The 23,790-nt window shown below is 42.3% G+C and overlaps 4 protein-coding genes across 4 annotated transcripts; 1 reads left to right on the top strand and 3 right to left on the bottom strand.

The window, feature by feature from the left end:
* Positions 1–2,049: 2,049 nt before the first annotated feature.
* On the top strand, positions 2,050–6,648 carry slc32a1 (solute carrier family 32 member 1). Its single transcript, XM_068595297.1, has 2 exons — positions 2,050–2,914; positions 3,999–6,648. Exons 1-2 carry the CDS (start codon positions 2,522–2,524, stop codon positions 5,184–5,186), a joined length of 1,581 nt encoding a protein of 526 aa, XP_068451398.1. The 5' UTR covers positions 2,050–2,521; the 3' UTR covers positions 5,187–6,648.
* A 1,224-nt stretch (positions 6,649–7,872) lies between these two features.
* aurka (aurora kinase A) lies at positions 7,873–12,123 on the bottom strand. The gene is made up of 9 exons (XM_068594320.1): positions 11,816–12,123; positions 11,228–11,293; positions 10,530–10,929; positions 10,408–10,447; positions 10,125–10,316; positions 9,585–9,723; positions 9,196–9,344; positions 8,783–8,957; positions 7,873–8,648 (listed from the first exon to the last, which is right to left on the bottom strand). The coding sequence occupies exons 2-9, from the start codon at positions 11,288–11,290 to the stop codon at positions 8,466–8,468; spliced, it is 1,341 nt and encodes a 446-aa protein (XP_068450421.1). The 5' UTR covers positions 11,291–11,293; positions 11,816–12,123; the 3' UTR covers positions 7,873–8,465.
* A 966-nt stretch (positions 12,124–13,089) lies between these two features.
* On the bottom strand, positions 13,090–18,575 carry LOC137796407 (PRELI domain containing protein 3B-like). Its single transcript, XM_068594325.1, has 6 exons — positions 18,436–18,575; positions 17,001–17,169; positions 15,438–15,527; positions 14,988–15,058; positions 14,782–14,884; positions 13,090–14,223 (listed from the first exon to the last, which is right to left on the bottom strand). The coding sequence occupies exons 1-6, from the start codon at positions 18,465–18,467 to the stop codon at positions 14,107–14,109; spliced, it is 582 nt and encodes a 193-aa protein (XP_068450426.1). The 5' UTR covers positions 18,468–18,575; the 3' UTR covers positions 13,090–14,106.
* A 2,021-nt stretch (positions 18,576–20,596) lies between these two features.
* tubb1 (tubulin, beta 1 class VI) lies at positions 20,597–23,790 on the bottom strand. Its single transcript, XM_068594319.1, has 4 exons — positions 23,710–23,790; positions 22,924–23,032; positions 22,664–22,774; positions 20,597–22,142 (listed from the first exon to the last, which is right to left on the bottom strand). The coding sequence occupies exons 1-4, from the start codon at positions 23,764–23,766 to the stop codon at positions 20,998–21,000; spliced, it is 1,422 nt and encodes a 473-aa protein (XP_068450420.1). The 5' UTR covers positions 23,767–23,790; the 3' UTR covers positions 20,597–20,997.

A 23,790-nucleotide genomic window follows, 5' to 3' on the forward strand; every position in this document is an offset into this window, starting at 1 on the left:
TCATCTTGCAGCGCACTCCATCAGACAGCGCGGATCAGAGGAGGGCTGCAGCCCGCTGATAACAGCCTCTGTCATTAACTCTTTCATTCAGGGCTGAAGGAAAGCAGCCATTTTCGTTTGCACAACTGAAAACAACAAACACACAACAAACAAACACACACATAGAACGCGCGCAGCAGGAGCGATTTCTGTGTGTTTTATGATTCAGAGTCTGTCGCTTAAATGAGGCTGGAGGTGTGATAGAGATGCTCAGGCCCGATACCACTCGGCCTGCACTTCCTCTTCTGAAGCTGCCAGTGAAATCATCGTGATGCAGCTTCTATACTTCATTCTGGATTTGGTGACAAGGAAAACGAAGAATCAAGCAAACAATTATCCTTTTATCGCTTATTTCTGTGATTTCACTGACTCTTAGTTTGCACCAACTTCTTCTACTTTTAAGAGGGTTTTTATAATAATTAAAATAAAATGTTATACATTAACAGCCCAGACAGGGTTATCTGTGGGATTGTGTCCTATACATCTCTGCATACATTCACAATAGGCCTCTCATAGGGATTTCTTTTATATAGGACAACAATAAAAGCGTAATAACGTGTGTTCCTGTTTGTCACATGATCACCAGTTGGATATGTCAGTTTACTCTTCTATTATTCCGCTGCATCATTCTCTTATCGGGTTACAGCCTATTCAACGTAACCAGATTCAGAGCTTTTAATAGGTCATATTATTGTTTTCTTTCTCGCATTGCAAAGCAAATAAGCTGAATAATCACACAGCAACAGACCGGGTTACGTTCAGACTACTGCAGAACAAGGCCGCTGCTTTGTATCATGCTGATGAACTCTGATACTGCAGCCTGAGGAGACCCTGAACACGCTAGATACAAAGTATTAGTGACACGTCTGTGTCAACAAGCTGTTTGCAGCACTTTGGGCTCTGGTCTTTAAATCACTTAAAGGCGATTCATGGGAAATAATTAAATCGTTTTATTACTTGAATGTAGAATGTGTCCACAGGACAGTTCCAACGAGACAGCAAAGTGAAAAATATTAAAAGGGTTTGACGAGTGTTTGTTGAATCTGTGAGATTATTCCTCAAAAAGGCTACATTTTTATAAAGCTGTGGACATTAGATACTGCATTCAGATTTGTTAGATTGGCAAAAAGGCGGATGCCCCCTCGACTTCTAAAGATGATTACATGTAGTTTTACAGAATGTCTTAATATAATTTTAATGGACAAATGTAGTGTTTACACACACACACACACACACACACACACACACACACGCACACACACACACACACACGCACGCGCACACACACACGGCATGGCTCAGATCACATCGTCACAGACAATGAATGAATGAATGAAAGAGCGTCCTGAATACGTCAGCCTGAACACATGGAATAACAGTCTGTCTTTACGTTTCAACGTATTAAATACAAATGAATAGTAGCATCAGGCTTCAAACATGTGCAGTCTCGGGTTTTATATCTTACCATCATTTAGCAAACACAAAATGCACAAAAATATGTTTTTCCCCCCTCATCAACAAACGCAACACCGTTTTTAAACCCGATCCATGAAATCCAAGAAACCACTACTATGTTGACGCTCCACGTCCTCTCCTCGTGAAAAAGAATAATAAATACAAAAGATTTCTTTCTTAAATAAATACAAAATCCTATATATTTCTATGTTGTTGGTTTTTTTTTGTTAAATCTTGTCCAAAGAGTTTGAGTTTTCGTCAAAATCCAGCCTCCTTTTATATGCGTAAAGTTATGCGGGATTTGAGGCCCCGGAATGTCATTGGATGTCAGGATGAGGTATTATAGATTATGGGTTGGGGAAGGGGTGGTGGGGGTTCTGCAAGCACCTCCCCTAGAAATGCAGCAAATCTCTCCCGTTTTCTCCTGGTGGGGCACTGGGAGGGCTGGAGACGTGCTTTGCATTGGCAGGCTGATGAGGACACGTGTCTCCTTCCTGCCTCCCCAGCCCCCCCCCCTCCCCACTCCCGGGCTCCACGGTACCGCATTGGCATCAGTAAAGGCACCTGAAAACCGACAACCATCTCCCGGAAACGCTGCCTGCCGCCTTATAACCTATAAGAAAACGATATCATAGGCCCCGCAGAAACCTGTGGCTCGCCTTTCTTCGCGCGTAAAGCTTTTGCGCACACCGCCGAACTGCCTGCGAGACTCGAGAGGTGCGCTACTCGTCAAGCATCAGAGCGCAGTGCCAGGATGCAGAAACGGAGCAGCGACGTCTGAAGGTGACATGAACCTGGGGATAATTAAGACCAGCAGGCGTACATTGAACAAGAAGTGGAGATAACAACTGAAAACCGTCGGTGTCTTAAAACAAAACTTGCGCTTTTTTCCCCCCCCTCGTGGCTTTATATCTAATGCAGAGAATCAAGAGCTGTCATCCAAAGTAGCCTCTCATTTTTACCGACTGGAGGAGAACAACACACTAATTACGCTGCAGAAAGTTGCGATTCGGGAGAGGAGCTAAAAATGGCGACGTTAATCAGAAGCAAGCTTTCCAATAAACTGTCAAATGCAGCCACCACCGTCTCCAACAAATCCCAGGCGAAGGTGAGTGGGATGTTCGCCAGGATGGGGTTCCAGGCCGCCACCAACGAGGAGGCGGTGGGCTTCGTTGACTGCGATGACCTGGACTACGACCACCGGCAAGGCATGCAGATGGACATTTTGACAACCGATGAGATGGGAGGTGAGGGGAGCGGAGACGGAGGCGGACTGTCCGGGGACAGCCACTACCAGAGGGACGGCACCGGCGCGCCGCGCTCGGCCTCAAAAGATGGAGATCTGGCGAACGAGTTGACTGAAGTCAAACCAAAAATCACCGCGTGGGAGGCGGGCTGGAACGTCACGAACGCAATCCAGGTAAAGCCGCACACTCCGCGGGGTTTCGAGCGGGCGGTCCCGGCGCCTGGTTCTAATTGGCTCGAGTCGCATCCGGAGCTGCTGTGAAATTTGAGATAAACGCACACCTGCGACCGCAAAGGTTCATTAGCATATGCATGTTGAAAATACAAGGTTTTGCCCTTTAAATTGAAGCAAGTAACTGTTTTTATAATAATGCCTTTTTGAAAAAGAAAAAAAAAAGTACTTTCGTCTCAACAATGACAGCCTGCTTTTTATTCTGGTATATTTTCCATTGGAGCAGAGCAGAGATTTCAGAAGGTGTTACAATGCGCTGAAAAAAGGGAGGTAGTAGATGTCCTGTGCCCACCCTCCCCTTCATCTTCATCCTCTTCATCCTCCTCCCCTTAACACACACACATTCTTTGTCTGTATAGTGATGCCCAGTGTCACCGATGCACGCCCCTGATAACTGCTCAACTAATCCTCCGAGCTGCCAATGAATACATGAATATGTAAAGGCAACACACAATTGTTTTGGAGACTTCGAGAGAGATATCAGAAACCTATTTTTTCTCCATATTTTAGATTTTTTTTTTAAAGGCACGTTATTAATTGCAACTATGGGTTCAGGTGCAATACAATGTAATAAGACACATTTATTCCAAAGGTGTCTTGACAATTGCATTTGCGTACAGAAATAAGTAGCAAAATATAGATTTTTTTTTTTGCGGAACTATCATTTAAAGTGCGAGGCTTTACTCGAGAGTGGCGCGCATGCGGGCTCTGCGACAAACAAACAAAAAAAAATCGCGATCCTTTTCATGTCTGTGTGGTCACGGCGGTCACCCTTACGTCACAGCGTGTCTCCTCCAGTTTGTGGTGACGTCGGATGCGCTCAAAGCAAAGTGGAAAACCCTCGACATCTAAATGGGAGGGACATCATTGGAGAGTCAGACAGACCAGAGACGAGGCCCGAGTCATGAGATTTGTTTAAATGAATTCAGATACTGCCGTGTTCAGAAAAGCATTACTGCTTTATAATCACCCACCAACAGTTGAACCCACTCACAATGTGTGTGCCTTTCTTTTTGTGTGTCCGTAGGGGATGTTCGTTCTGGGGCTGCCCTACGCCATCCTGCACGGAGGATACCTCGGACTTTTTCTCATTATTTTCGCCGCCGTGGTGTGCTGTTACACGGGGAAAATCCTCATTGCCTGTCTGTACGAGGAGAACGAAGACGGACAGCTCGTCCGTGTGCGGGAATCCTACGTGGACATTGCCAACGCCTGCTGCGCGCCCAGATTCCCGGCTTTAGGTGGCCATATCGTGAATGTAGCCCAAATCATAGAGCTCGTGATGACTTGCATCCTGTATGTGGTGGTCAGCGGTAACCTCATGTATAACAGCTTCCCCAACATGCCGATTTCCCAGAAGTCGTGGGCCATCATCGCCACCGCCGCTCTCCTCCCTTGCGCCTTCCTCAAGAACCTGAAAGCCGTCTCCAAGTTCAGCTTGCTGTGCACGATGGCCCACTTTGTCATCAACATCCTGGTCATAGCCTACTGCCTCTCCAGGGCGAGGGACTGGGCCTGGGACAAGGTCAAGTTCTACATCGATGTCAAGAAGTTCCCGATCTCCATTGGGATTATCGTGTTCAGCTACACCTCGCAGATCTTCCTGCCTTCTCTGGAGGGGAACATGTCGAAGCCGAGCGAGTTCCACTGCATGATGAACTGGACTCACATCGCTGCCTGCATCCTCAAGGGCCTGTTCGCGCTCGTGGCCTACCTGACCTGGGCTGATACAACCAAGGAGGTCATCACAGACAACCTGCCCTCCACCATCAGAGCCGTCGTCAACCTCTTTCTTGTGGCCAAAGCCTTGCTGTCGTATCCGTTGCCGTTTTTCGCTGCTGTCGAGGTATTTGAGAAATCCTTTTTCAATGACGGAGAACGTACGGTGTTTCCAGACTGCTATGGGGGCGATGGACGCCTCAAATCCTGGGGACTCAGTCTCCGATGCCTCCTTGTTGTGTTCACCTTGCTCATGGCGATCTATGTGCCACATTTCGCTCTCCTCATGGGCCTCACTGGCAGCCTGACAGGCGCGGGCCTGTGCTTTCTGCTTCCCAGTCTCTTCCACCTCAGGCTTTTATGGAGAAAGCTGCTATGGCACCAGGTTTTCTTTGACGTCGCCATATTTGTAATAGGAGGTATATGCAGCATATCTGGGTTTATCCACTCAACTGAAGGTCTGATAGAGGCTTTCCAAGAGAACACGCAAGAGTAGATGCATTGCTGGAACTAGATGTAAACTGCTAATCGCCATTTAGTGAAAAAAAAAAAGAAGAAGAAACACGACTTCTCGGTATAAGCGCAGCCCCTCTGCTTAATTCATGCGTAAAAAGCGCGCTCACAACACACGCGGACATTTCTGCGTTCATACAGTCTTGCATCAGTTCAGAAAAAAAGCGCGCGCGCACCCACACACACCCACACACACACACCCACACACACACACATACACACACAGAGAAAGAGTCCGTGGCCGTGAGGGAATCCAATGCATCCACAACACACTATATGGACAAGTACATGTTGTATAAATATGCGAACAAACGTACATATACATATTTTCCGGTGGAGTGAACGTTTACAACATTGACCTTAATAAACAAAATTGCAAAAAGGGCAGTTTGTCTCCTCGTCGCTCTTGTGGTGCTTCCCCACACGAGACTTCACTTCATAATGCTAGAGTTTGTGATGGATGGACTTTCGACAGCATAATGTGATTTAAGTTTATTTAAAAAGAAGAAAATAACAAGAAAAAACCGTTAAGAAATGCCACTTTCTTATATAGGTAAATCTGCAATATGATTATGGGCAGTGAATGTGGTGTTAAGTCAAGAAAAAGCCTGCGGACACGCGCAAGTCGGAAGAATAACACAATGGCAATAACCAGCAGTAAAACACTCGAATGAGTATTGCAATGTGTTAATAAAGAATACGTTAGAAATGAGGAAATTGGACCTTTTCCCGAGCAGTTTAAAAATACTGGAAATGCAAAATATCAAAGTACAAAGCAGCTATACAAACTATGCATTGAATGTATGACATTTTAGACACACAAACAAAATAATGGAACTGGGAAGCGGAAATGAAAAATATTCCAAATGTCGATTATTCTGCGTGAAACTGTTAACAGTGTTGCTTTGATATTTTATTTCTCCAATATTTGAAATTATATTTTTGAGCTTTTCAAATCGGGAATAACACAATTCACCAGACCTGGGATACACATGCAAAGCCTCACACCCTGGCCCAAATCTCAGCTAGATGGGGACCCCCAAATGAAAAACCTGCACACTCAATTTCCCATAATGTTTGTGTCATTGCATTTGAAAACGCACGGCCTGTTCTGACATTAATTGGAAGAGCCCGGTCTCGAAAATTCGGTGTTTTAAAGTTTTAAAAAAAGAAAAGAAAAAGAGACCAATAATGAGGAAAATGTGCATACAGACATTTTTCATTCTGTGCAATCCAATGGGTCCTGTTGAAGTGTTATAAAACAGTATGTGTAGTGTGTTATTGTGGTTTCAAAAAGATGGAATGTATATCTCAAAGTCGTTATCATATATCGTGAAATTAATATTAAAGAATAAAGAAATAAGTGAAATTATATTGTAAAAATGTGTGTGGTTTTATGTAAAACGAAAAAACGTTCAGAACATGTATTTTTTTTCTCTATAATAAAAGACAGAAAATGGAGAAAATAGTCGCATTCAGATGTTTTTTAATCGAAACTGAAGCCGATAGACACCGTGTGAGGGCTGCAAAGGCCTTACAAAGATTCACGTGTGTCTGTTTGTGTGAGAGGGGGCGGGGCCGATACAGGCATATTCCGACTACACAAAATCCTCGTACAAATCCTACCAAAAAGCATGCTTTTTTTCTATTTTTTTTTTTACACCGGGCCTTGCAGCCCTACGTGCTCGAGTGAAAAATAATCTCGACAGATTTTCTGCTGCAGGCATGCGTCAGGCCTTATGCACGACCTGTTCAACTCTCCACTGGGATTCTACTGCGCAGACAACATCTGGACAAACCGCTTATTCACTCAGTGGGGCTGATGTCCAGCTGTTGAAGTATGAAGCTACCTGGTGCACACGAATGCACAGGATGGTGCATGACGACTGGCTTAAAAAAAGGGACAGTTCACATGCAAGGAAGCTGCAGGGAGAGGAAGAAGAGATTACTAAATATGTCTGATCCGTCAGCACAAGCAGAAAGATCTTTAACACATCTCACGGAAAGTTGTTCTTAATTTGGGGCGAAAAAATCTGAAATATCTGACATGTATCAGCCATTTTCCTGAGGACACGCAAGTTTGTTTTATAACCAGCCAGACAAAAATGAATGTAACAAATGAACTTAAAAACACAATAAAAAAAACTACACATAAGTCAAACTGAACTAAAATAAGCAATTCAAATAATACTTCTAAGAATACGAATTTCCTTTCGTAACACTCTGTTTTACTAAACATTGGGCCTCGGGGGCCCCCTAGTGGTCAAACGGAACAATGACGGAACACAGGGCCAACAACCCGTGCTTGTGCAAGAGAAGCATATCAATGGCGATGTGCAGAATAGTCCAGGAAAAGTGAGGAAAACCTCCAATCTGCACTTTGTATTTTTCTTTATTTTGTTTTGTTTGTTTATTCTCAAAAATGCTCTCTTGGGCCATGGTTATAACAGTTTCATCCATCAAAGAACATTAAGCTGGACTCCAAGGGTCCTTTTATGGCAATATTTGACGTCATTTTAAAAAAAATATTTACTGATTATGCAAATCATTACAACTGCCCCATCGACTCATTTTAAATAAGGACTATGGTTTAAATGTATACTTTGCAATTTAAAATCAATTACAGGTCTTTTAATTCTCCTAATAATAATAAAAAAGCTCAATTGACATTGCATTTAAATACTTTATTGTAGCAGAAATTGAATGTGGAAGAGGTTAACAGTGTCAGTAGAATGAATATTCCAAATATGTAAAGATTTCCAAACCAACTCTAGTGGTATGCTGGCGACCTCTGCAGGCCACGTAATTAAAAAAATAAAAGAGGATCGAGTGATGGAATGAATGAACATCAGTGCAAAGTACTTAAAGACAGCAAGAGCTTGAACTGCACAGTAAAGTTCAAGCTTTCTAAGTTTCACTGAAATACAACATTTAATTCCAAAGTGACATCTTTTATTTCAAGTAATAGCATTTTAGAAAAATTCCATAAAATATTCATAATTACACAAACTGAAATATTTACAGGCAAGAGGATGCCATTGGCGAAACAAGGAAAAGGATAAGAAAAGGAAGAAAAAAAAAAAAGAAAAAAAAAGTGGCTCAAGTTGCCTGCAGACAAAACCATCCACATGAAGTGATTTCATTGTCAATAAAGGAGCACGAGTAGATTCTGATAGAGCTGCACACAGGTGTTCATGTTCCACACCTTTGTGCACTACCGCTCCCTCGCGTGCACAGACCGATGGGTGGAAGACAAAGAGGTTCACTGGCTGAGCTCGCCATTGGTGAGGGTTAGGGGTTTCTTGGTGGCGGTCTCGACCACCCAGGGGTGGGACAGGACTCCCTGGATGGGCAGTCTGTGCATTGGGTTGTGCTTCAGCAGCCTAGCAACCAAGTCTTTGGCTCCAGCACTGATATTGGCCTGCGCGGGGTAAGTGTACTCCACCTGGATGACAAAGACAACCAGCATGAAGATTAAAATAAAAAGGAGACTGTAGAGCAAAGCCTGCAAACTTAAGGTGGATGAAAAGGGTTCTGAAACTACAGCGCTAATATATGCTAATTGTTGGAGTGCCTTACCCTCGATATCTTGCGGTAAGTCTCCTCGTGACTCTTGGTTTCAAAGGGGGGTTTTCCAACCAGGAACTCGTAGCAAAGGACGCCAAGGCTCCACAGATCCACCTTTTCGTCATGAGTTTTCCCCTCAATCATCTCGGGAGGCAAGTAGTCCAGCGTGCCACAGAGTGTGGATCTCCTGTACAGAGAGAAATGTATAAAGTTAGTTTGAAAACTACCAGTGATGGAGAGTGGCAAAACAAAAAGAAACAAATTCCTGACCTCAGATAGTGAAGCCAAAAACAAGTGAATCAAAAATGTAACTCAAAACATTATACCTAGTCATAACTTGACGCTTGCATGGATTCACAAAACTCCATTGAAGATTGTTGAAAACAAAAAGATGCACGCGTTTGAATAAAAGCGTGTGTGCATACCTGGAGGAGGGCGTGTGAACAGACCAGCCAAAGTCTGCAATCTTTAGCTCCCCGTTCGCCCCAAGTAACAGGTTCTCTGGTTTTATGTCTCTGTGGATCACCTTCTTGGAGTGGCAATAGTTGAGTGCATCTGCCAGCTCCATGATGTACTAGAATAGCACATAAAGCATGGTGAGCACAACATTCGTCACATTTGGTTTTTGACAGCAACCTCTTGATTCTTAAACAATAAACTCTAGGAAAGACACTGAACCTAAACAGGTTTTTGGAATTTGTATACACCTTAAATGGACTTTAATAATGACTTAGACATAACCAGTTCAAACGCATGTAGAATTGTATTCAGTCTAAGTACACATTCTACAAAAAGGTCTTAAATAGGAACTTACTGTGGCACTCCTGGCCTCAGGAAAAGACCCACAGCGTTGCAGCTCACTGTACAGTTCACCCTTGGGTGCAAACTCCAGGATGAGATAGACACGCGATGAGTCATGGAAGTAACCGTAGAGGCGCAGGATATTCGGGTGCCTGCAGGATGGCAAGGCAAAGGAGCATTTAGAGACATGTTGAAATACCCAATCAAAAGAGCAAAGTATATGGACAGAAGTAAATAAAGCAAACACATCAGTTGATGCTTTATAGAGGTCTACAGTCGGATTTTACACCAAGGTTTTTTATATTCCAAAAATGCAACCACTCTTGGGAAATCTTTCAAACAAAGACTAGCATGGGCCAATCAAGTTTTTTAATTTAAAATAGAAAAACTAAGCATGAACCTGCACATCAAAGAAATACTCAGTCACAAAATCGAAGACCCGACGCTCTTGGAATTTAAATTACGACCATTGTATCAAATTGCATTTGGTCATCTCCACTAAAGTCCGGATTCATATTTAGCGCATAATTGCATAATTTGAACGACACATTACCTGAGGTGAGACTGGATCTCCACTTCCCTCCTCAGCTGGTGCTCCACCCCGGCCTTCTCCAGCTGCTTCTTGAAGAGCACCTTCAGAGCCAAGATGAACTTACTTTGCCGCTCTCTGGCCAGGTAGACGTTGCCAAATTTACCCTTTCCTAAGGGACGGCCGATGTCAAAATTCTCAAGGCTCCACCGCTTGCTGTGTGAGCAGAAACATTCAGAGTTACTAACAGTACCTATGTGTCACGTATATATGAAAAGAGCACAAAAGTAATATTAATCACACTTACTTTGATGAAGAGGGGGTGGACTCGATCTTTAGAGGTTTGTCTGACAACAAAAAAACATGTTAGCATCCATCCCCTAAAAAACTCCCAATTTATTAGTTTCTCTGGCTTTGTATTATGCTTACTCTGTGGCTTCTCCATGTTTGCCGGTTCTGATGGTGGTTTTGTTTGTTCTGAAGGTGGTTTTGTTGGTTCTGAGGGTGGTTTTGCTGGTTCCGATGGTGGCTTGGCCAGCTCCAAGTTCCCCTTGGGGGCATTGGTCTTTGGTTGGATTTGTTGAGAAACACGTTTTGGCTGCGCCGCGCGGTTCCCAGTCTGGGTAGCAGGGTTCACATTCTGCCCAGTGGGGTACGCAGACTTGACGGCAGCCGAGACATGAGACGCTGGTTTCTGGTGAGTCATGGGCCGCTGAACGCGCTGAGGTCCATTCGACACACCTAGAACCCGCTGGTGTGGAGTTTGTCCCCCCACAGCCATATGAGACTGTTGAGAAACAGGAATCCGCTTTGGGCCATCACCGCTTGCCTGCAAGCAAAAACAATAACAAAACACTGAATAAACAGGGAAGCATCTTTTCAGGATGTGCTCTTATAGTGACTTGAATTCCTTTCAGCCATGATTGGGATTCTGCCTGTGTGGGCATGTCTACTCGTTGCTGTGTTTCTGGTGTTTACATCTTAAACTTGAATAGGGTGCACAGAATGTGTGAGGCAACTGCAAAGTTGAAAGCTCAAGACATTATTGACGAAGGTCCGAAAAGTGAGCGCACAACCCACGAGAGTGATTTTAGATTAGTTAGTTTTATGGCAATATGTTGCATTACCTTCACATCAGGCCTTTGAAGTTTCATGTCCTTTGTCAGCTTGAGTTTGGCAGTGGAGTCCATATTCTGAGAAAAAGGTAAAGAGGAGGAATTTACACATTGTAGACAGTCTAGGTCAAATTACTTTTATGTTGTTCATTCTTCACACAGGACATCTATAGCATTTCTGCCCATCCGGGGAGAGGGATCTTCCTCTATTGTTCTCCCGAAGGTTTCTTCCCCTCAAAAAATGAGTTTTCTGGAAGAGTTTGACGGATGTGTACATATTATAAAGCCCTTTGAGGCAGATTTGTAATTTTGGGCTATACAAAATCAATTGAATTCAACTTCGGCTTCATTGCCTCAACGTCAACATAGACCACAATAGGTTGTGTAACGTATCACAGGTGTGTCCATTACTCGCATACTATTTAAGGAAAATCTTTTTTTTATATAGAAAACGCAAAGTACAAGCCGCCAAGTTTCAGCCGTCGCGAGACGAACGTACATCGTGTTATAGACGAGAACGTTAAGCTTTTTGCTAACGGTAGCTTATTGCTAACCACAGCAACCAACACAAGTCTACTTCTATGCAAAAGAGTTACTTACCGAACGCTAAATGTCGTATGGAGCAACTGAGAAGTAATTAAACCGGACTTTAAAACCAGAGCAACGTTAGCTCTCGAGCAGGAGCAGTAACGTCGCCGCTAGCTAGCAGGGACGTCGGATCGACCACATTAATATTAAGCGTCGCGCTACCGCAGTACAGGTCCTCTTGAAAAAACAGTTCGGTGTCGTAAGAAGGCAAATGCTGATTATTAAGGTTCAAACCAAACTATAAACATTCGCGTATTCAACTTCAAACTGTTGCTCGCTCGCACGCTTCCCCAACACAGCACTTCGCTCTTTCGACTTCAGTTTCAAACGTCCCTCTGTTTAAAACCTTTAAATGCAGCACATCCACCGATTGGCGGAGAGAATGCCCGGTGCTCGCTCGCCATTGGCTGATTTTAAAGGGTGTAGCGTGACGTCAGTGGGAGTCCTCCCAAACAGCAGAGGGCAGCAGTGGACAAATCAAACCTTTATGAACTACACACATCTGACTCATCTCCACAGACGACCTGCCTGTCAGTGGTGAAAGACTTATTCAGATCATAGGTCTTTTACTTTAGTAGAAGTATCAATACCCCCAAATAGCAAACAGGGATGGGGTTTCTTCTCACGCATACAGACATACTTATTACTCATTTTTTTGTCATGTCAGTATTGTCGATACATAATGTACATAATTGACAAAAGCAAAACAAAATCAGATCAAACAGTAAATAACTGTATTTTCCACTTTTTTTCAGCCTCTAACTTAAAAAAATATTTCACGTTGGCCGGACCTTTTTTACAAGATGACATTAAATAAAATCCTATTATTATTATTTTGTTGGGTTTTTTTTACACTAGGCTACTTCTCAATATGAAATTGGAAGTCTAGCATTAGACCAAAGTGTGGCCGCATAACTCTGTAATGAAAGTAAGTGAGCAACATTAGAAGAATGCAGTTGTTCTGGTCTAACCCTGCTGTATGTGTCTCAGTGTGAAGCCTCTAATAATATAAAGAAAGAAGCACAGCACAAATCTACCTTCACACCCTGAAGGTAACAATTACTTTAAGAATGCAGTCATTGCCTGACTGTCCCAAAGGCAATCAATTTAACAGAATCATACGTTTTATAAGTTTTCATGCAGACTTCTAACCAAATAGAAAGTGAGTTTTGTTTATCTTTCTGAACACATTCTGAACACCATCCAGGCCCTTGTATTTAAGGCCTAATTTTAGGAATTACTGGCAAAAATATTTTTAAAAAAAACACATATTTATATTTGTTAACCATAATTTATTTCATTATCACATTATGCAGTTGGTAAAACCATTTCTTTTAACAGGCACTCAGACAAAATGCACAAATTGAAAATTTCCAAATAAGCGTGTGATATCACATTTCTCAATGTTCAACACAAGTTGCAACTCACTACTTCTCTAAATAAATATTCCTGTTACAGGAAAAAAAAAAGTGTCTTCTACATTTCTTCAAAAACATAAATATGGCAAATACCATGATTTCTTCATTTCACTTAAATAACATCAGTTTTCACATAATAACAAAATACAGTCTATATTCAGGCGTACAGATGTCGCCTGGTGCAGTGTCTTTTCATTACTGAGGTCCCGCATAGAAACATTGTTGGAGATGGCTCTTGCACAAATAAACCGGTGACGGTGAAACATTTCATTGACATATCAAAGTTTTAACCAAACAATTTACTCACATACACTCAAAACCTCTTCCATGTACCCTTGACATGCATTGCACTTGACTTCTGCCTCAACAAGGCATTGTTTTCTGCCAGTGTGTCTCATCGGGAGCTTTTTCCTCCCAGTCACCTCTATACGTCTCATCATAACTTTTCTTTCAACTGTGGCTGTAAAAAAGAGAGTTCATGCCAAAGGAAATTTCTGAGGTAAAAGTGCTGGACACAAAGAGGTGCGTCTGCTTTGGCACTTTCCGTGTTTTCAGCTCATCCAGTGCCTCGGATACCTCTTCGCTACACGTTTTTAAACCCACAGATAACAGTGGTGTTTAAACTTGTCCTAGAGTCTCTTATCACTCCGGTCCTGCCAGGCAGCATCCCCTAAAGACGCTACACTGAATCCCTTTATGTTGCTGTCTGCTGTATATATGTATAACTATCTAATGTAGATAGTAAAAGATTATGAGATGGATGAATTGTACCCTAAAATAATACAACAAACTCCAGAGCACCGAAACAGCACCAGAGCATCATAAAGGGAGGCTCGGTGTACTGGCGTGCACGTTCTCTCAGATTCTGCTGAAGAGATGCGGGTGTCATTTCTCAGTGACCGCAGCAGCCATCGGGACTCGCATGGTCCCGCGCGCTGCAGCCGCCAGCTCCTCGATCTCTGCATTCAGCCGCCTGATTACCCACTCCATGGCTTCACGGCCCTGATGAAGAACAAGCAAATCAATCAAAAAGGAGTTCATGACAATGGAAGAGATGGAAAAGACACAAATGATCTGTTGCCATGAACATGAGGAAAGATTATCTGAAAGCATGCTCCTTAATCCCTTAATTTGTATTTCAATACTCAATAATAATATTAGGCATTACAATTTTTTTTTTCTGACTTTTTTCTGAAGTTTTGTGGGGCGGGGAGGAATGGTTTCTTGGGAATAAATTGAGTATTTGACATGTTTCAGGCTTGTAAAAATTTTTTTTTAAAAAAGGATAATTTATTACTTTTTGCCTTAACTGTTTACAGCTTATGTCCACACTAAAGGGCAACATGTAGACCTTAATTTAAGAGATCACAACCTAAAAAAGGTTTGGAACTACTGAAATAAAAGCGCTGTTGTGTTATTTTGTAAGTATACTAAAACAAGTAGTCCAAATCATGAGTCTAGATGTGCACTTTAACATTTTCAGAACTATCAGAAAAAGCTCTCACACGTGTTTTGGTTCCCACTTTTTAAAAAGAAAAGAGCCTTTTCGGGAGATCTCACCTTTCCAGCGTTAGCAGACATGGAGCTGGCCAATACTCCCTCCAAGTAACTGCTCAGGCTGACTCCTTTCACGGAGATGATCGCCTCCTGGGTCAATATGGTTCTGGAGTTCAAATATGTGAAAAAAAGAAGTTAGGAATGCTTCATAAATGTATGATTCATCCACATCTGTAAACAATCTGTATGTAAAAAAAAATCCAGCCTACTTCTCTTTGTCCTCAGGGTGTGGCTTGTATGTTAACTTTTCATCCACAGACACCAGGTTTGTGAAAGTGATCTGCAGAGAAATAACATCACAAAAGACAAATGAACGTGAGGATAATTGTCTTGTGCAGTGTCACAGCCCACAGCGAGAGTTTCACAGCAGTGTAAACAAACTCGAAATGTTGAAAGGTTGACAGGACGTCGATCGAGCTGTCAACCTGTGGAACAACCAAGACTTCATTTCAGCGATGTAACGCAATGAGCTCGCATGTTTTCAGACAAATGGGAGGCACGAAAGGTGGATCTAGATGGGTGTTTTCGCTCAACAAATCTTCTAAAAGATCATGTTTTGTGAACAGATGAACAAGTTGCATAAGAAACACGACCACACTGACGGTGAAATCTCAGCGTGAACCCGAGGGTGCCAGCAGAGGAGGGTCAGAAGTACTCACATTTGAGGACTGAAGTTCGAAAATCTTCTCTTTGGGATCCACAACCGAGTGCTCCTGGACATACGTGTATGTTAGTGCGTTACCAATGATCTGAGGGCAAAGATAGAAAACACACTTTACTACAAAATGAAATGATATATTCAGACAAAGAGATGTTTTCTTGCTGATGTTACTTAACCTCTTAATAAACATGTAGACTTTTTTTGTATTAATTTTTTCAACTTTGCCTTTAGTTACTCATTCGTTTATTTTCTCACAAAGAACTTCATGCACCGTATTCATCCACAAATCCTCTTCTCGGCCTGATGATCTACTTTCAAATGACAATGTAAAAATCTAAATTCACTCAAGTTGTCTCATCAGTGAAAACGCACCAGTGCCCACAGAGATCACAGTTGAATAATAAGGAAGTCAGTCTGAACTTGTGCTGCTCACGCTGAACCACTCTTTGAATTTAACAAATTAATACATTCATCCTCCTTGTGACTTTAATCTAAAATTGCATGATTTATTCATCTATCTTTAATCATGTGTTCGTATTTCAGCGACTCCAGACAGACATCTGGCTACAAGTGGCATCTTTTTGGTGCAGTTTCACCTAAAAATATTTGTATGCACGCTGTAAAAATAAAGACATCGCTATGAATCTGAAGTGCCACCCTCAGGGGATTTATTGAACTATCTTGGGCTGTTATGAAATACAGGAGTTTTTCGTAGTTTATTTGAAGATTCATTGTCACATTTGTCAAGTTGAAGACAACTTTTTTTTATCACCTATTGTATATGCTGATCGTCAGCACAGAGGTAAACCGATGTCAAAGGAAGACGTCCTCATGATACATGCAGTTCACATGCACACACTGTGGCTTAGGGGTGATTTGCTTGGAGACAATCTGATTACGGGTTGCGTTAATATGCTATTCATCACCCGGACAGACTGTCCTTGGATTTGAAGGGTCTATTCATAGATGTTGTCTCTTACAACAACCCTAGAAAAGGTCAAAGCTAAAACACAACAGCTGATTAGAGTGTTTACAGAGGCTAAAACTTCACATTATCTGTTCCAGCCTCGTCATTAGTGTCTTCAGAAAGTCTACAGACACTGAGGGAAGTTCAAACGGCATGTTGCAGAAATCACAAGGCCTTTAAAATCTAGTCGGGACCTCTAGTTTTAGCTGGGGCGACAGAGATGGAAAGTTACCTCACATGGTGTCAAGGGTTTCACCTCAGCTATGAAAGAAATGACACTACCGTGTCCTGTACAACACGAGCCATGACACTCAGCCATGAACTCGCCGCTTGCCTCCATTCAGCAAACCAGGTCTGCTGCTGCCACTTGGACAGAAATAACCTTGTGGGTTTATGTCGTGCTCACAGGCTAAAAAAGCATTAACCTGAACCATCTCCGGTACGTCACAGACTTGACCTGTAACCACGAGGACATACTTGCAGGTCAGGGCATGTGCTTCTCCATTCAGAGTCCCGTGTGTGCTTCTTTTCTTAAGTGTGACCAAAAGTGTTTCCACTACGACGCTCGACAGCAGGCCGGTTTTGAAAACTCACAGATTTCACGATGGATGGAAGACCCCACTCCGTGCCGAGCAGTCTTTTACTGTGGAGGCGTCCCTGTTTGTCGATGCTTCTGTCCAAAACATCCACTCCGATCACGCTGGGGTTCATGGGGTTGGGATATTTCTGCATAGCAGCCTTGGTCACTGTCTCCCAAGGATGGCTGTTGAAGGAAAGCCAAAATACTATTGAAGCATTGCAATTTAAAAAAATCAAAATGCAAATGCACACACTGACTAAATGACGATCTGGTTACTCTACTTATAAACATGTCTTTAGCAATAAAAGGGGAAACTGAACTTTCATGATAAAACTCAATATCCTACATTTGCCGTTTTTAAACAAATTGCTTATGTGCAATGTACAACATCTAACTAAGATCTCCACGCATGTACAATTTGGAAGTACATTTTACTTTGGTATTGTTATTTCATAGTATTTGAGCTATCTTCTTCACTACATTTCAGAGGTATAAGTTGGAGGATAGTTTTTGCCCCGTTACATTTAACATATACTTAAAAAACATCATGCATTGTTAGAAATTAAACTATGAACGGTATAGAGTTTTTAAATTTGACCAACTACAGCAGTGAAATGCTAAATACACAGTAGAGCACTTTTCTGCACTAATTCGTTTTTCATTGGATACTGGTACATTCAGCTATTGATACTGGTACATTCAGCTATTAATACAGGCTGCATTTACTCAGGTGGCATTTTCAACGCAGGACTTTACGTAGATAGAGTAAACTATCTTTTGTTGCAATATATGCTACTTTTACAGGAATCTCAACACTGCTTATGTAACATTATTCTCAAATGAACCACCTGCACGAGGCTTAACGTGACGTGTTAAAAACGATGTCCATTTGTCAATATCTTTTCCCGGGTGTGCACTTTCATTTAGCCTGGCTCCAAGACTCTGGATCTCACGATCTAACGTGAGGTATAGACGCGACAAAGTAACCCAGTGACGCAGTCATGTGGGGGAAAGGTCGCGCGCGGAGGGGCAGGTCCTGACCGTCAGATGACGCAATATGACGGCGTCTCTCCCTCATGCATTCCCCATAGATGCGGTTCTACGTTCATTCTGTGAACGTAACGCGACACAATTGGCGCGCGTGCGTGTGCGGCTGTGTGTGGACGGCTGTCTCGTTTAAAGAAAAAGCCACCGCCTGCAGTTACATGTTACACGGGGGAACATGTCGCAGTGTAAATGACGTTGTTAGCTTTTACTCCGAGCATTCTAGTGATACTGAAGTTATTATAAACGGGAGGTTTCTGTAATAAACCACGCGTTAACCGGATTATACACGAAGCCGGCTGGCGTTACTTAACTGCCTGAACCTCTGACAGCCGGACGATCTCTCAACACATCGCAGGACTATATATTTAAAAACAAAACAAAAAAAACGAAGCAGCTACTTACTTGAATATGTGCTCTGATGCCCAAATCTTCATTGTTTAACGTGAATAGCTGACAGATGCCGGGGATGCTGGTGTCGTGGCGTGGGTAAGCCGGTTGCACTGACTGAAATCAGTACGACCCGTTCAAAGACATCTGCAAGTCTCCTCCCACTGGAGCACACTCGCTCACGTGATCTGCACGAGCTACGCACTTGCACCATTCAGCATGCCGCATGAGTCAAGCGAACCGAGGAACAGCTGAATGAAATGTGTTATACAACTCGACAGTAGATAAACCACAGACAATCCCGTGGTTCTTCTATATATATATATATATATATATATATATATATATATATATATATATATATATATATATATATATATATATATATATATATATATATATATATAGACACACACACACACTCACACTCACACACACACACACACACACACACACACACACACACACACACACACACTGTATTAGTAAGCAGTGTTACCTGCAGTATGCATGGGCTTATCGGCCATATAGGCCATTTAACCTTGGTTGTTACACAGTTCAACTCAGTGAAGGTTTAAAGTTCTCTGCAACCTTGAATGAACAGCAAGATCAACACATAGTGGTCTCATCATGGTCACATGTGGTCACATTGACGTGGTCACATGTGGTCACATAGTGGTCACAAAGTGATCACAGAGTGGTCACATCGTGACCTCGATTGAGGACGTATGGTAGGCAGTGCTCTACGATTTGCCAATGTATGCTTTTAAGTTTAAGGCTTAACACCTGCAGGAAGAGATCATTGTCGTTTCTATGCCACGAATTGCAGACATTCACCTTGATGACTTTCAAACTGCAGGACTGATTTTGCTATGCTATTCTATGCTAATTATGCTATCACCGCCCAAGGGGGGAGAGCCCCATCAAGGTCTGTTTTTTTTAATTATTAAAAGTTAGAGCTGTTTTATAATGTAATTGTTTTTCACAAATACACTACAAGTATTATATATTTTTCTCCCTATTAGCTTATTTTCTCATCAGCTCCTGTTTTCCTCTGCCTGCAGCCTTCACAGCCTTAAGTCTGCAAATAAATAAGAGAAGGTTATGTAAATTAGTTATAAGTTATAAGTTATTACTGTTTCAGATGACTAATTTACCAAACTTTTTTTCATTTATATACTTTGTGATTTTTTTTCAGGTTTCCTCACAATTGTAATAACAGGTTATGTGAATTATTATGTCACTGAAACAGTAAATGATTTACTGTTTCAGATGTCAGATAGTATAGTAGTAAATAGTATAGTTTTCTCAAAAAATGTTAACAAAAGGTTATGTGAATCACGTCACTGAAAGAGTAATTTACGTTTTCAGATCTCAAAATGACCTATTTACATAATTTCACTCTCTTTTTATTTTCTTTCTTTTCTCCCCCCGGAGAACATTTCAAAGCTTTGCTTTTGTCTGCAGAGAACATAAGTAGCGCTGCACTCATTTGTAACTTTAGGTTGGATTAAATAAAGTCTGAGATTATTGTTCTGGGTGCCCTGGGGTATTAACTATAGCCAGTTATTTATTAATCTGAGAATGTCAACTCAAATTATGGCTGTCCATTACACCTAATACTTCTTTATTAAGATGCTTCTCAGGATTAAATACATCGGTAAAAAAGTATTAAAATGTTGGTCATACATTTTGTTTCATATTAACCCGACCTATGCAGTAGCACGTTTGAAGGATTCGTTCCCTTCTTGGCCTCATTGCCTCCTTGTAACTTTAAGCAGATTGGCCCCTATAAGGCAATCCTGCTTTTGTCTTCTTAACCCATATTCACTTGTGGGTTACAGCCTTATCTCCTTTAACCCCATGAGTCTATAGTGCAGTAGTGCAGACATCTCCACGTCATGCGCGCTTATCTCAAAGTGCAGACTCTCTGGCCAAGTTATGTGTAATCTCGATGTCCCAGCCTCGTAACAGTTGGCGGAAACTGTGTGACAGCCTTGAACTGCACTGTGTCACTGTGTCACTGTGTGGTCAGAGTGCTGTCCATCACTGCAGCCAAGTTTAGTGATCCAGTTTAGTTGAAATGATACAACTTTATGAAAAGGAAATGTATTTCTGAATTTCTTAGTAATGCAATGAATGTACCCTGAATAAGAAATCATCAATATTTGGCGTTGCTGTTTTTATTTCCATCCTAACTTCTCAATACAATATTTACTTATTGGACAAAAAATATTGGACAGTGTTTTCTACTTTCATTTGTTGGGCTGTGGATTATATAGAGCTGGTAAAACATACACTTTTCCATACTGTATAAACAAACATTTTCATGATTTTCAAATTTTACTAGAAAAAGAAAGAACTTCTAAAACAAACAAACATATAAGTACATATACATTAGAAACAATAAGCATTACTGTTTAAAAATGTCACAAGACCTTTTCTCAAGTAAAGGCTGTATAAATCAACCATAGCATGAATTAAACTACAAAATAAAAAACTTCCTTTTCCAACCAGCCATCCCACATATGTTTTACACATCCTTCCAACAAAGTGTTAAACTTACACACATATGACCTACTCAACCACAGTGTCTTTGCTCGTTTCAGTAACTGTTTGCAGTTTAACTTCAACACGAGACTCGACCTTTGTTGTCGCTGCTGATGAGGGCCCCTCCTCTTCTTCATCCTCTCCTTCCGAATCAAAATCAACGGTGGCGTCCTGGTACTGCTGGTACTCCGCCACCAGGTCGTTGAGGTTGCTCTCGGCCTCAGTGAACTCCAATTCATCCATACCTTCTCCGGTATACCAGTGGAGAAAAGCCTTCCGTCTGAACATCAGGGAGAACTGCTCGCCCACGCGGCTGAATATCTCCTGAACGGCCGTGTTGTTGCCGATGAAGGTGGAGGCCATTTTGAGGCCTCGGGGTGGGATGTCACACACGGCAACCTTGAAGTTATGGGGGATCCAGTCCACGAAGTATTGGCTGTTTTTCTGATGGATCGCAAGCATCTGCTCGTCCACCTCTTTGGTGGACATCCGTCCACGGAAGATGCCAGCCACGGTGAGGTAGCGCCCCCTCCTCGGATCGCACGCCGTCATCATGTTTCGGGCATCAAACATCTGCTGGGTGAGCTCGGGCACCGTGTGGGCGCTATACTGCTGGCTGCCGCGGGCCGTCAGTGGGGCAAAGCTCGACATGAAGAAGTGGAGGCGAGGGAAAGGCACCATGTTGACGGCCAGCTTCCTCAGGTCCGCGTTGAGCTGTCCAGGGAATCTCAGAGAGGTCGTGACCCCGCTCATGGTCATGCACACCAAGTGGTTGAGGTCCCCGTACGTCGGCGTGGTCAGTTTCAGCGTGCGGAAGCAGATGTCGTAGAGGGCCTCGTTGTCGATGCAGAAGGTCTCGTCTGTGTTCTCCAGGAGTTGGTGCACTGACAGAGTCGCGTTGTAGGGCTCCACCACCGTGTCGGAGACTTTAGGGGAGGGCATGATGCTGAAGCTGTTCATGATGCGGTCCGGGTACTCCTCTTTGATCTTGTTGATGATGAGGGTTCCCATGCCAGAGCCGGTGCCACCCCCCAGTGAGTGAACCAGCTGAAAGCCCTGCAGGCAATCACAGCTTTCGCTCTCGTTCCTCACTCTGTCGATCACCTGCTCCACCAGCTCCGCTCCCTCCGTGTAGTGGCCCTTCGCCCAGTTGTTCCCAGCTCCTGAGTTCCCTGTAACACCCCCAAATAAATACAATAATCTCTCTTTGCCAATGGAATTAGTGGAGGGAAAACATACATATTTTGCAGTTATGAAGACTTAACAAATAAAAACACAAAGCACAAATTGGGTCAATTTGCTGTAGATTAAACATTGCATTGCGTGAAGATGTTGACAATTAATATATTTTGACTTTTCTTTGGTTCAATTTCGGAGTATGACCTTCAGTTTCACAGTCTGACTTTAATTGGTTGAAATGATCTGATTTTCAACCTATGATTTATAGGTGGAAATGATCCTTCTCTCCCTGTCTCTCTCTGATATATGAACCATTTTCAATACAATTGAATAAAAACCTATGTAGTTGAATATGCTGAATGTATTCATACACCAGCTTGGAGGCATTTGTATCCAAAGCACCAGATATGTACCACAAGTGTTCATTGTGTCTTTCCCTCTCCAAATAAAAGTGAACATTGCCTTTTGTCTTGCAGGATTTCCCCAGTAGAACTGTTTCTGATATTTGTCTCACCGTGGATAAAGTTGTCCGGCCTAAAAAGGGCTCCGATGCGGCTTCCTCTCACACTGTCCATCGTCCCAGGCTCCAGGTCAACAAGCAGGGCCCTGGGGACATATTTACCACCTGCAAACAGAATGGAAGTTAATGACTAATATAGTCAGAATGGGCATCCGAAGAACAATTCGTAGGGAATTTGTAAGCAACTGTTTGGGGAATAAACTGAATAAGTGTCCGCCATCAAATGAACATTGCAGTCCGTATAGTGTAATCACCTTGTGCCTCATTGAAGTAGACGTTGACCCTCTCCAGTTGGAGGTCACTGTCTCCCTCGTAGATGCCTGTTGCATTGATCCCATGTTCTTCACTGATCACTTCCCAAAACTAGAAAGAGATCGCAGAAGAGGGAGATAATCATGTCAACAGATTTAAAGGGTTTAGTGAAAGACAAGTTAGTTTAACACCTTTAACCTCTAATACCTTTTATTGTTGTACATGCAGTTGGACTCAAGTATTGTTTGATCTGCAAAATGTTAAACGGCATCTCGATATTAATCTGTGGCAACTCATGATCTTGTTCTTACCAGATTAAGAGTCTCTGTTACACGCGCTAAAATTATGAAGATGCTTCACAAAATAAAAACTGCTTGATTCTTGGACACATTTTCCAGTATCAAACAGCACAATATGTGACAATGATAAAAAAAAAAAAGATCCCACCCACACCAGCCTCGCTTTGGGCCTTATCTTTTCCCTGAAGGCTTCACAGGGCACACCCTCTGTCACTCAAAACTGTTGATGGCACCAATGCAAAGAAACAGCGCTTGTCCAAACTTGCTTCATAATTTGAAAGAATATTTTTTAAAATAATTTTACCATGTACAGCAGAGATTCTTAATATGGTCAGATCACCATCATGAAAGAATATATGTTTTAATATATTTTTAAATGTAATCGATCACGTTGAAACATTTACAATCTTTTTTTCTGAGATAGCGTAACAAAACACAGGCAATTTTCTTAGAAACAGTAACTTCAACAATGGAGTTTTATTTTATTACCTTTGAGCCGATCTGGTTGCCACATTGTCCGATTTGCAAATGTACAATTTCACGCATGATGATCGGTCTACAGTACTCAGA

The sequence above is a fragment of the Clinocottus analis genome, unplaced genomic scaffold (genome assembly GCF_023055335.1).
Source record: "Clinocottus analis isolate CAN_PGR_092001 unplaced genomic scaffold, fCliAna1.0.p SCAF_3, whole genome shotgun sequence".
NCBI lineage: Eukaryota > Metazoa > Chordata > Actinopteri > Perciformes > Cottidae > Clinocottus > Clinocottus analis.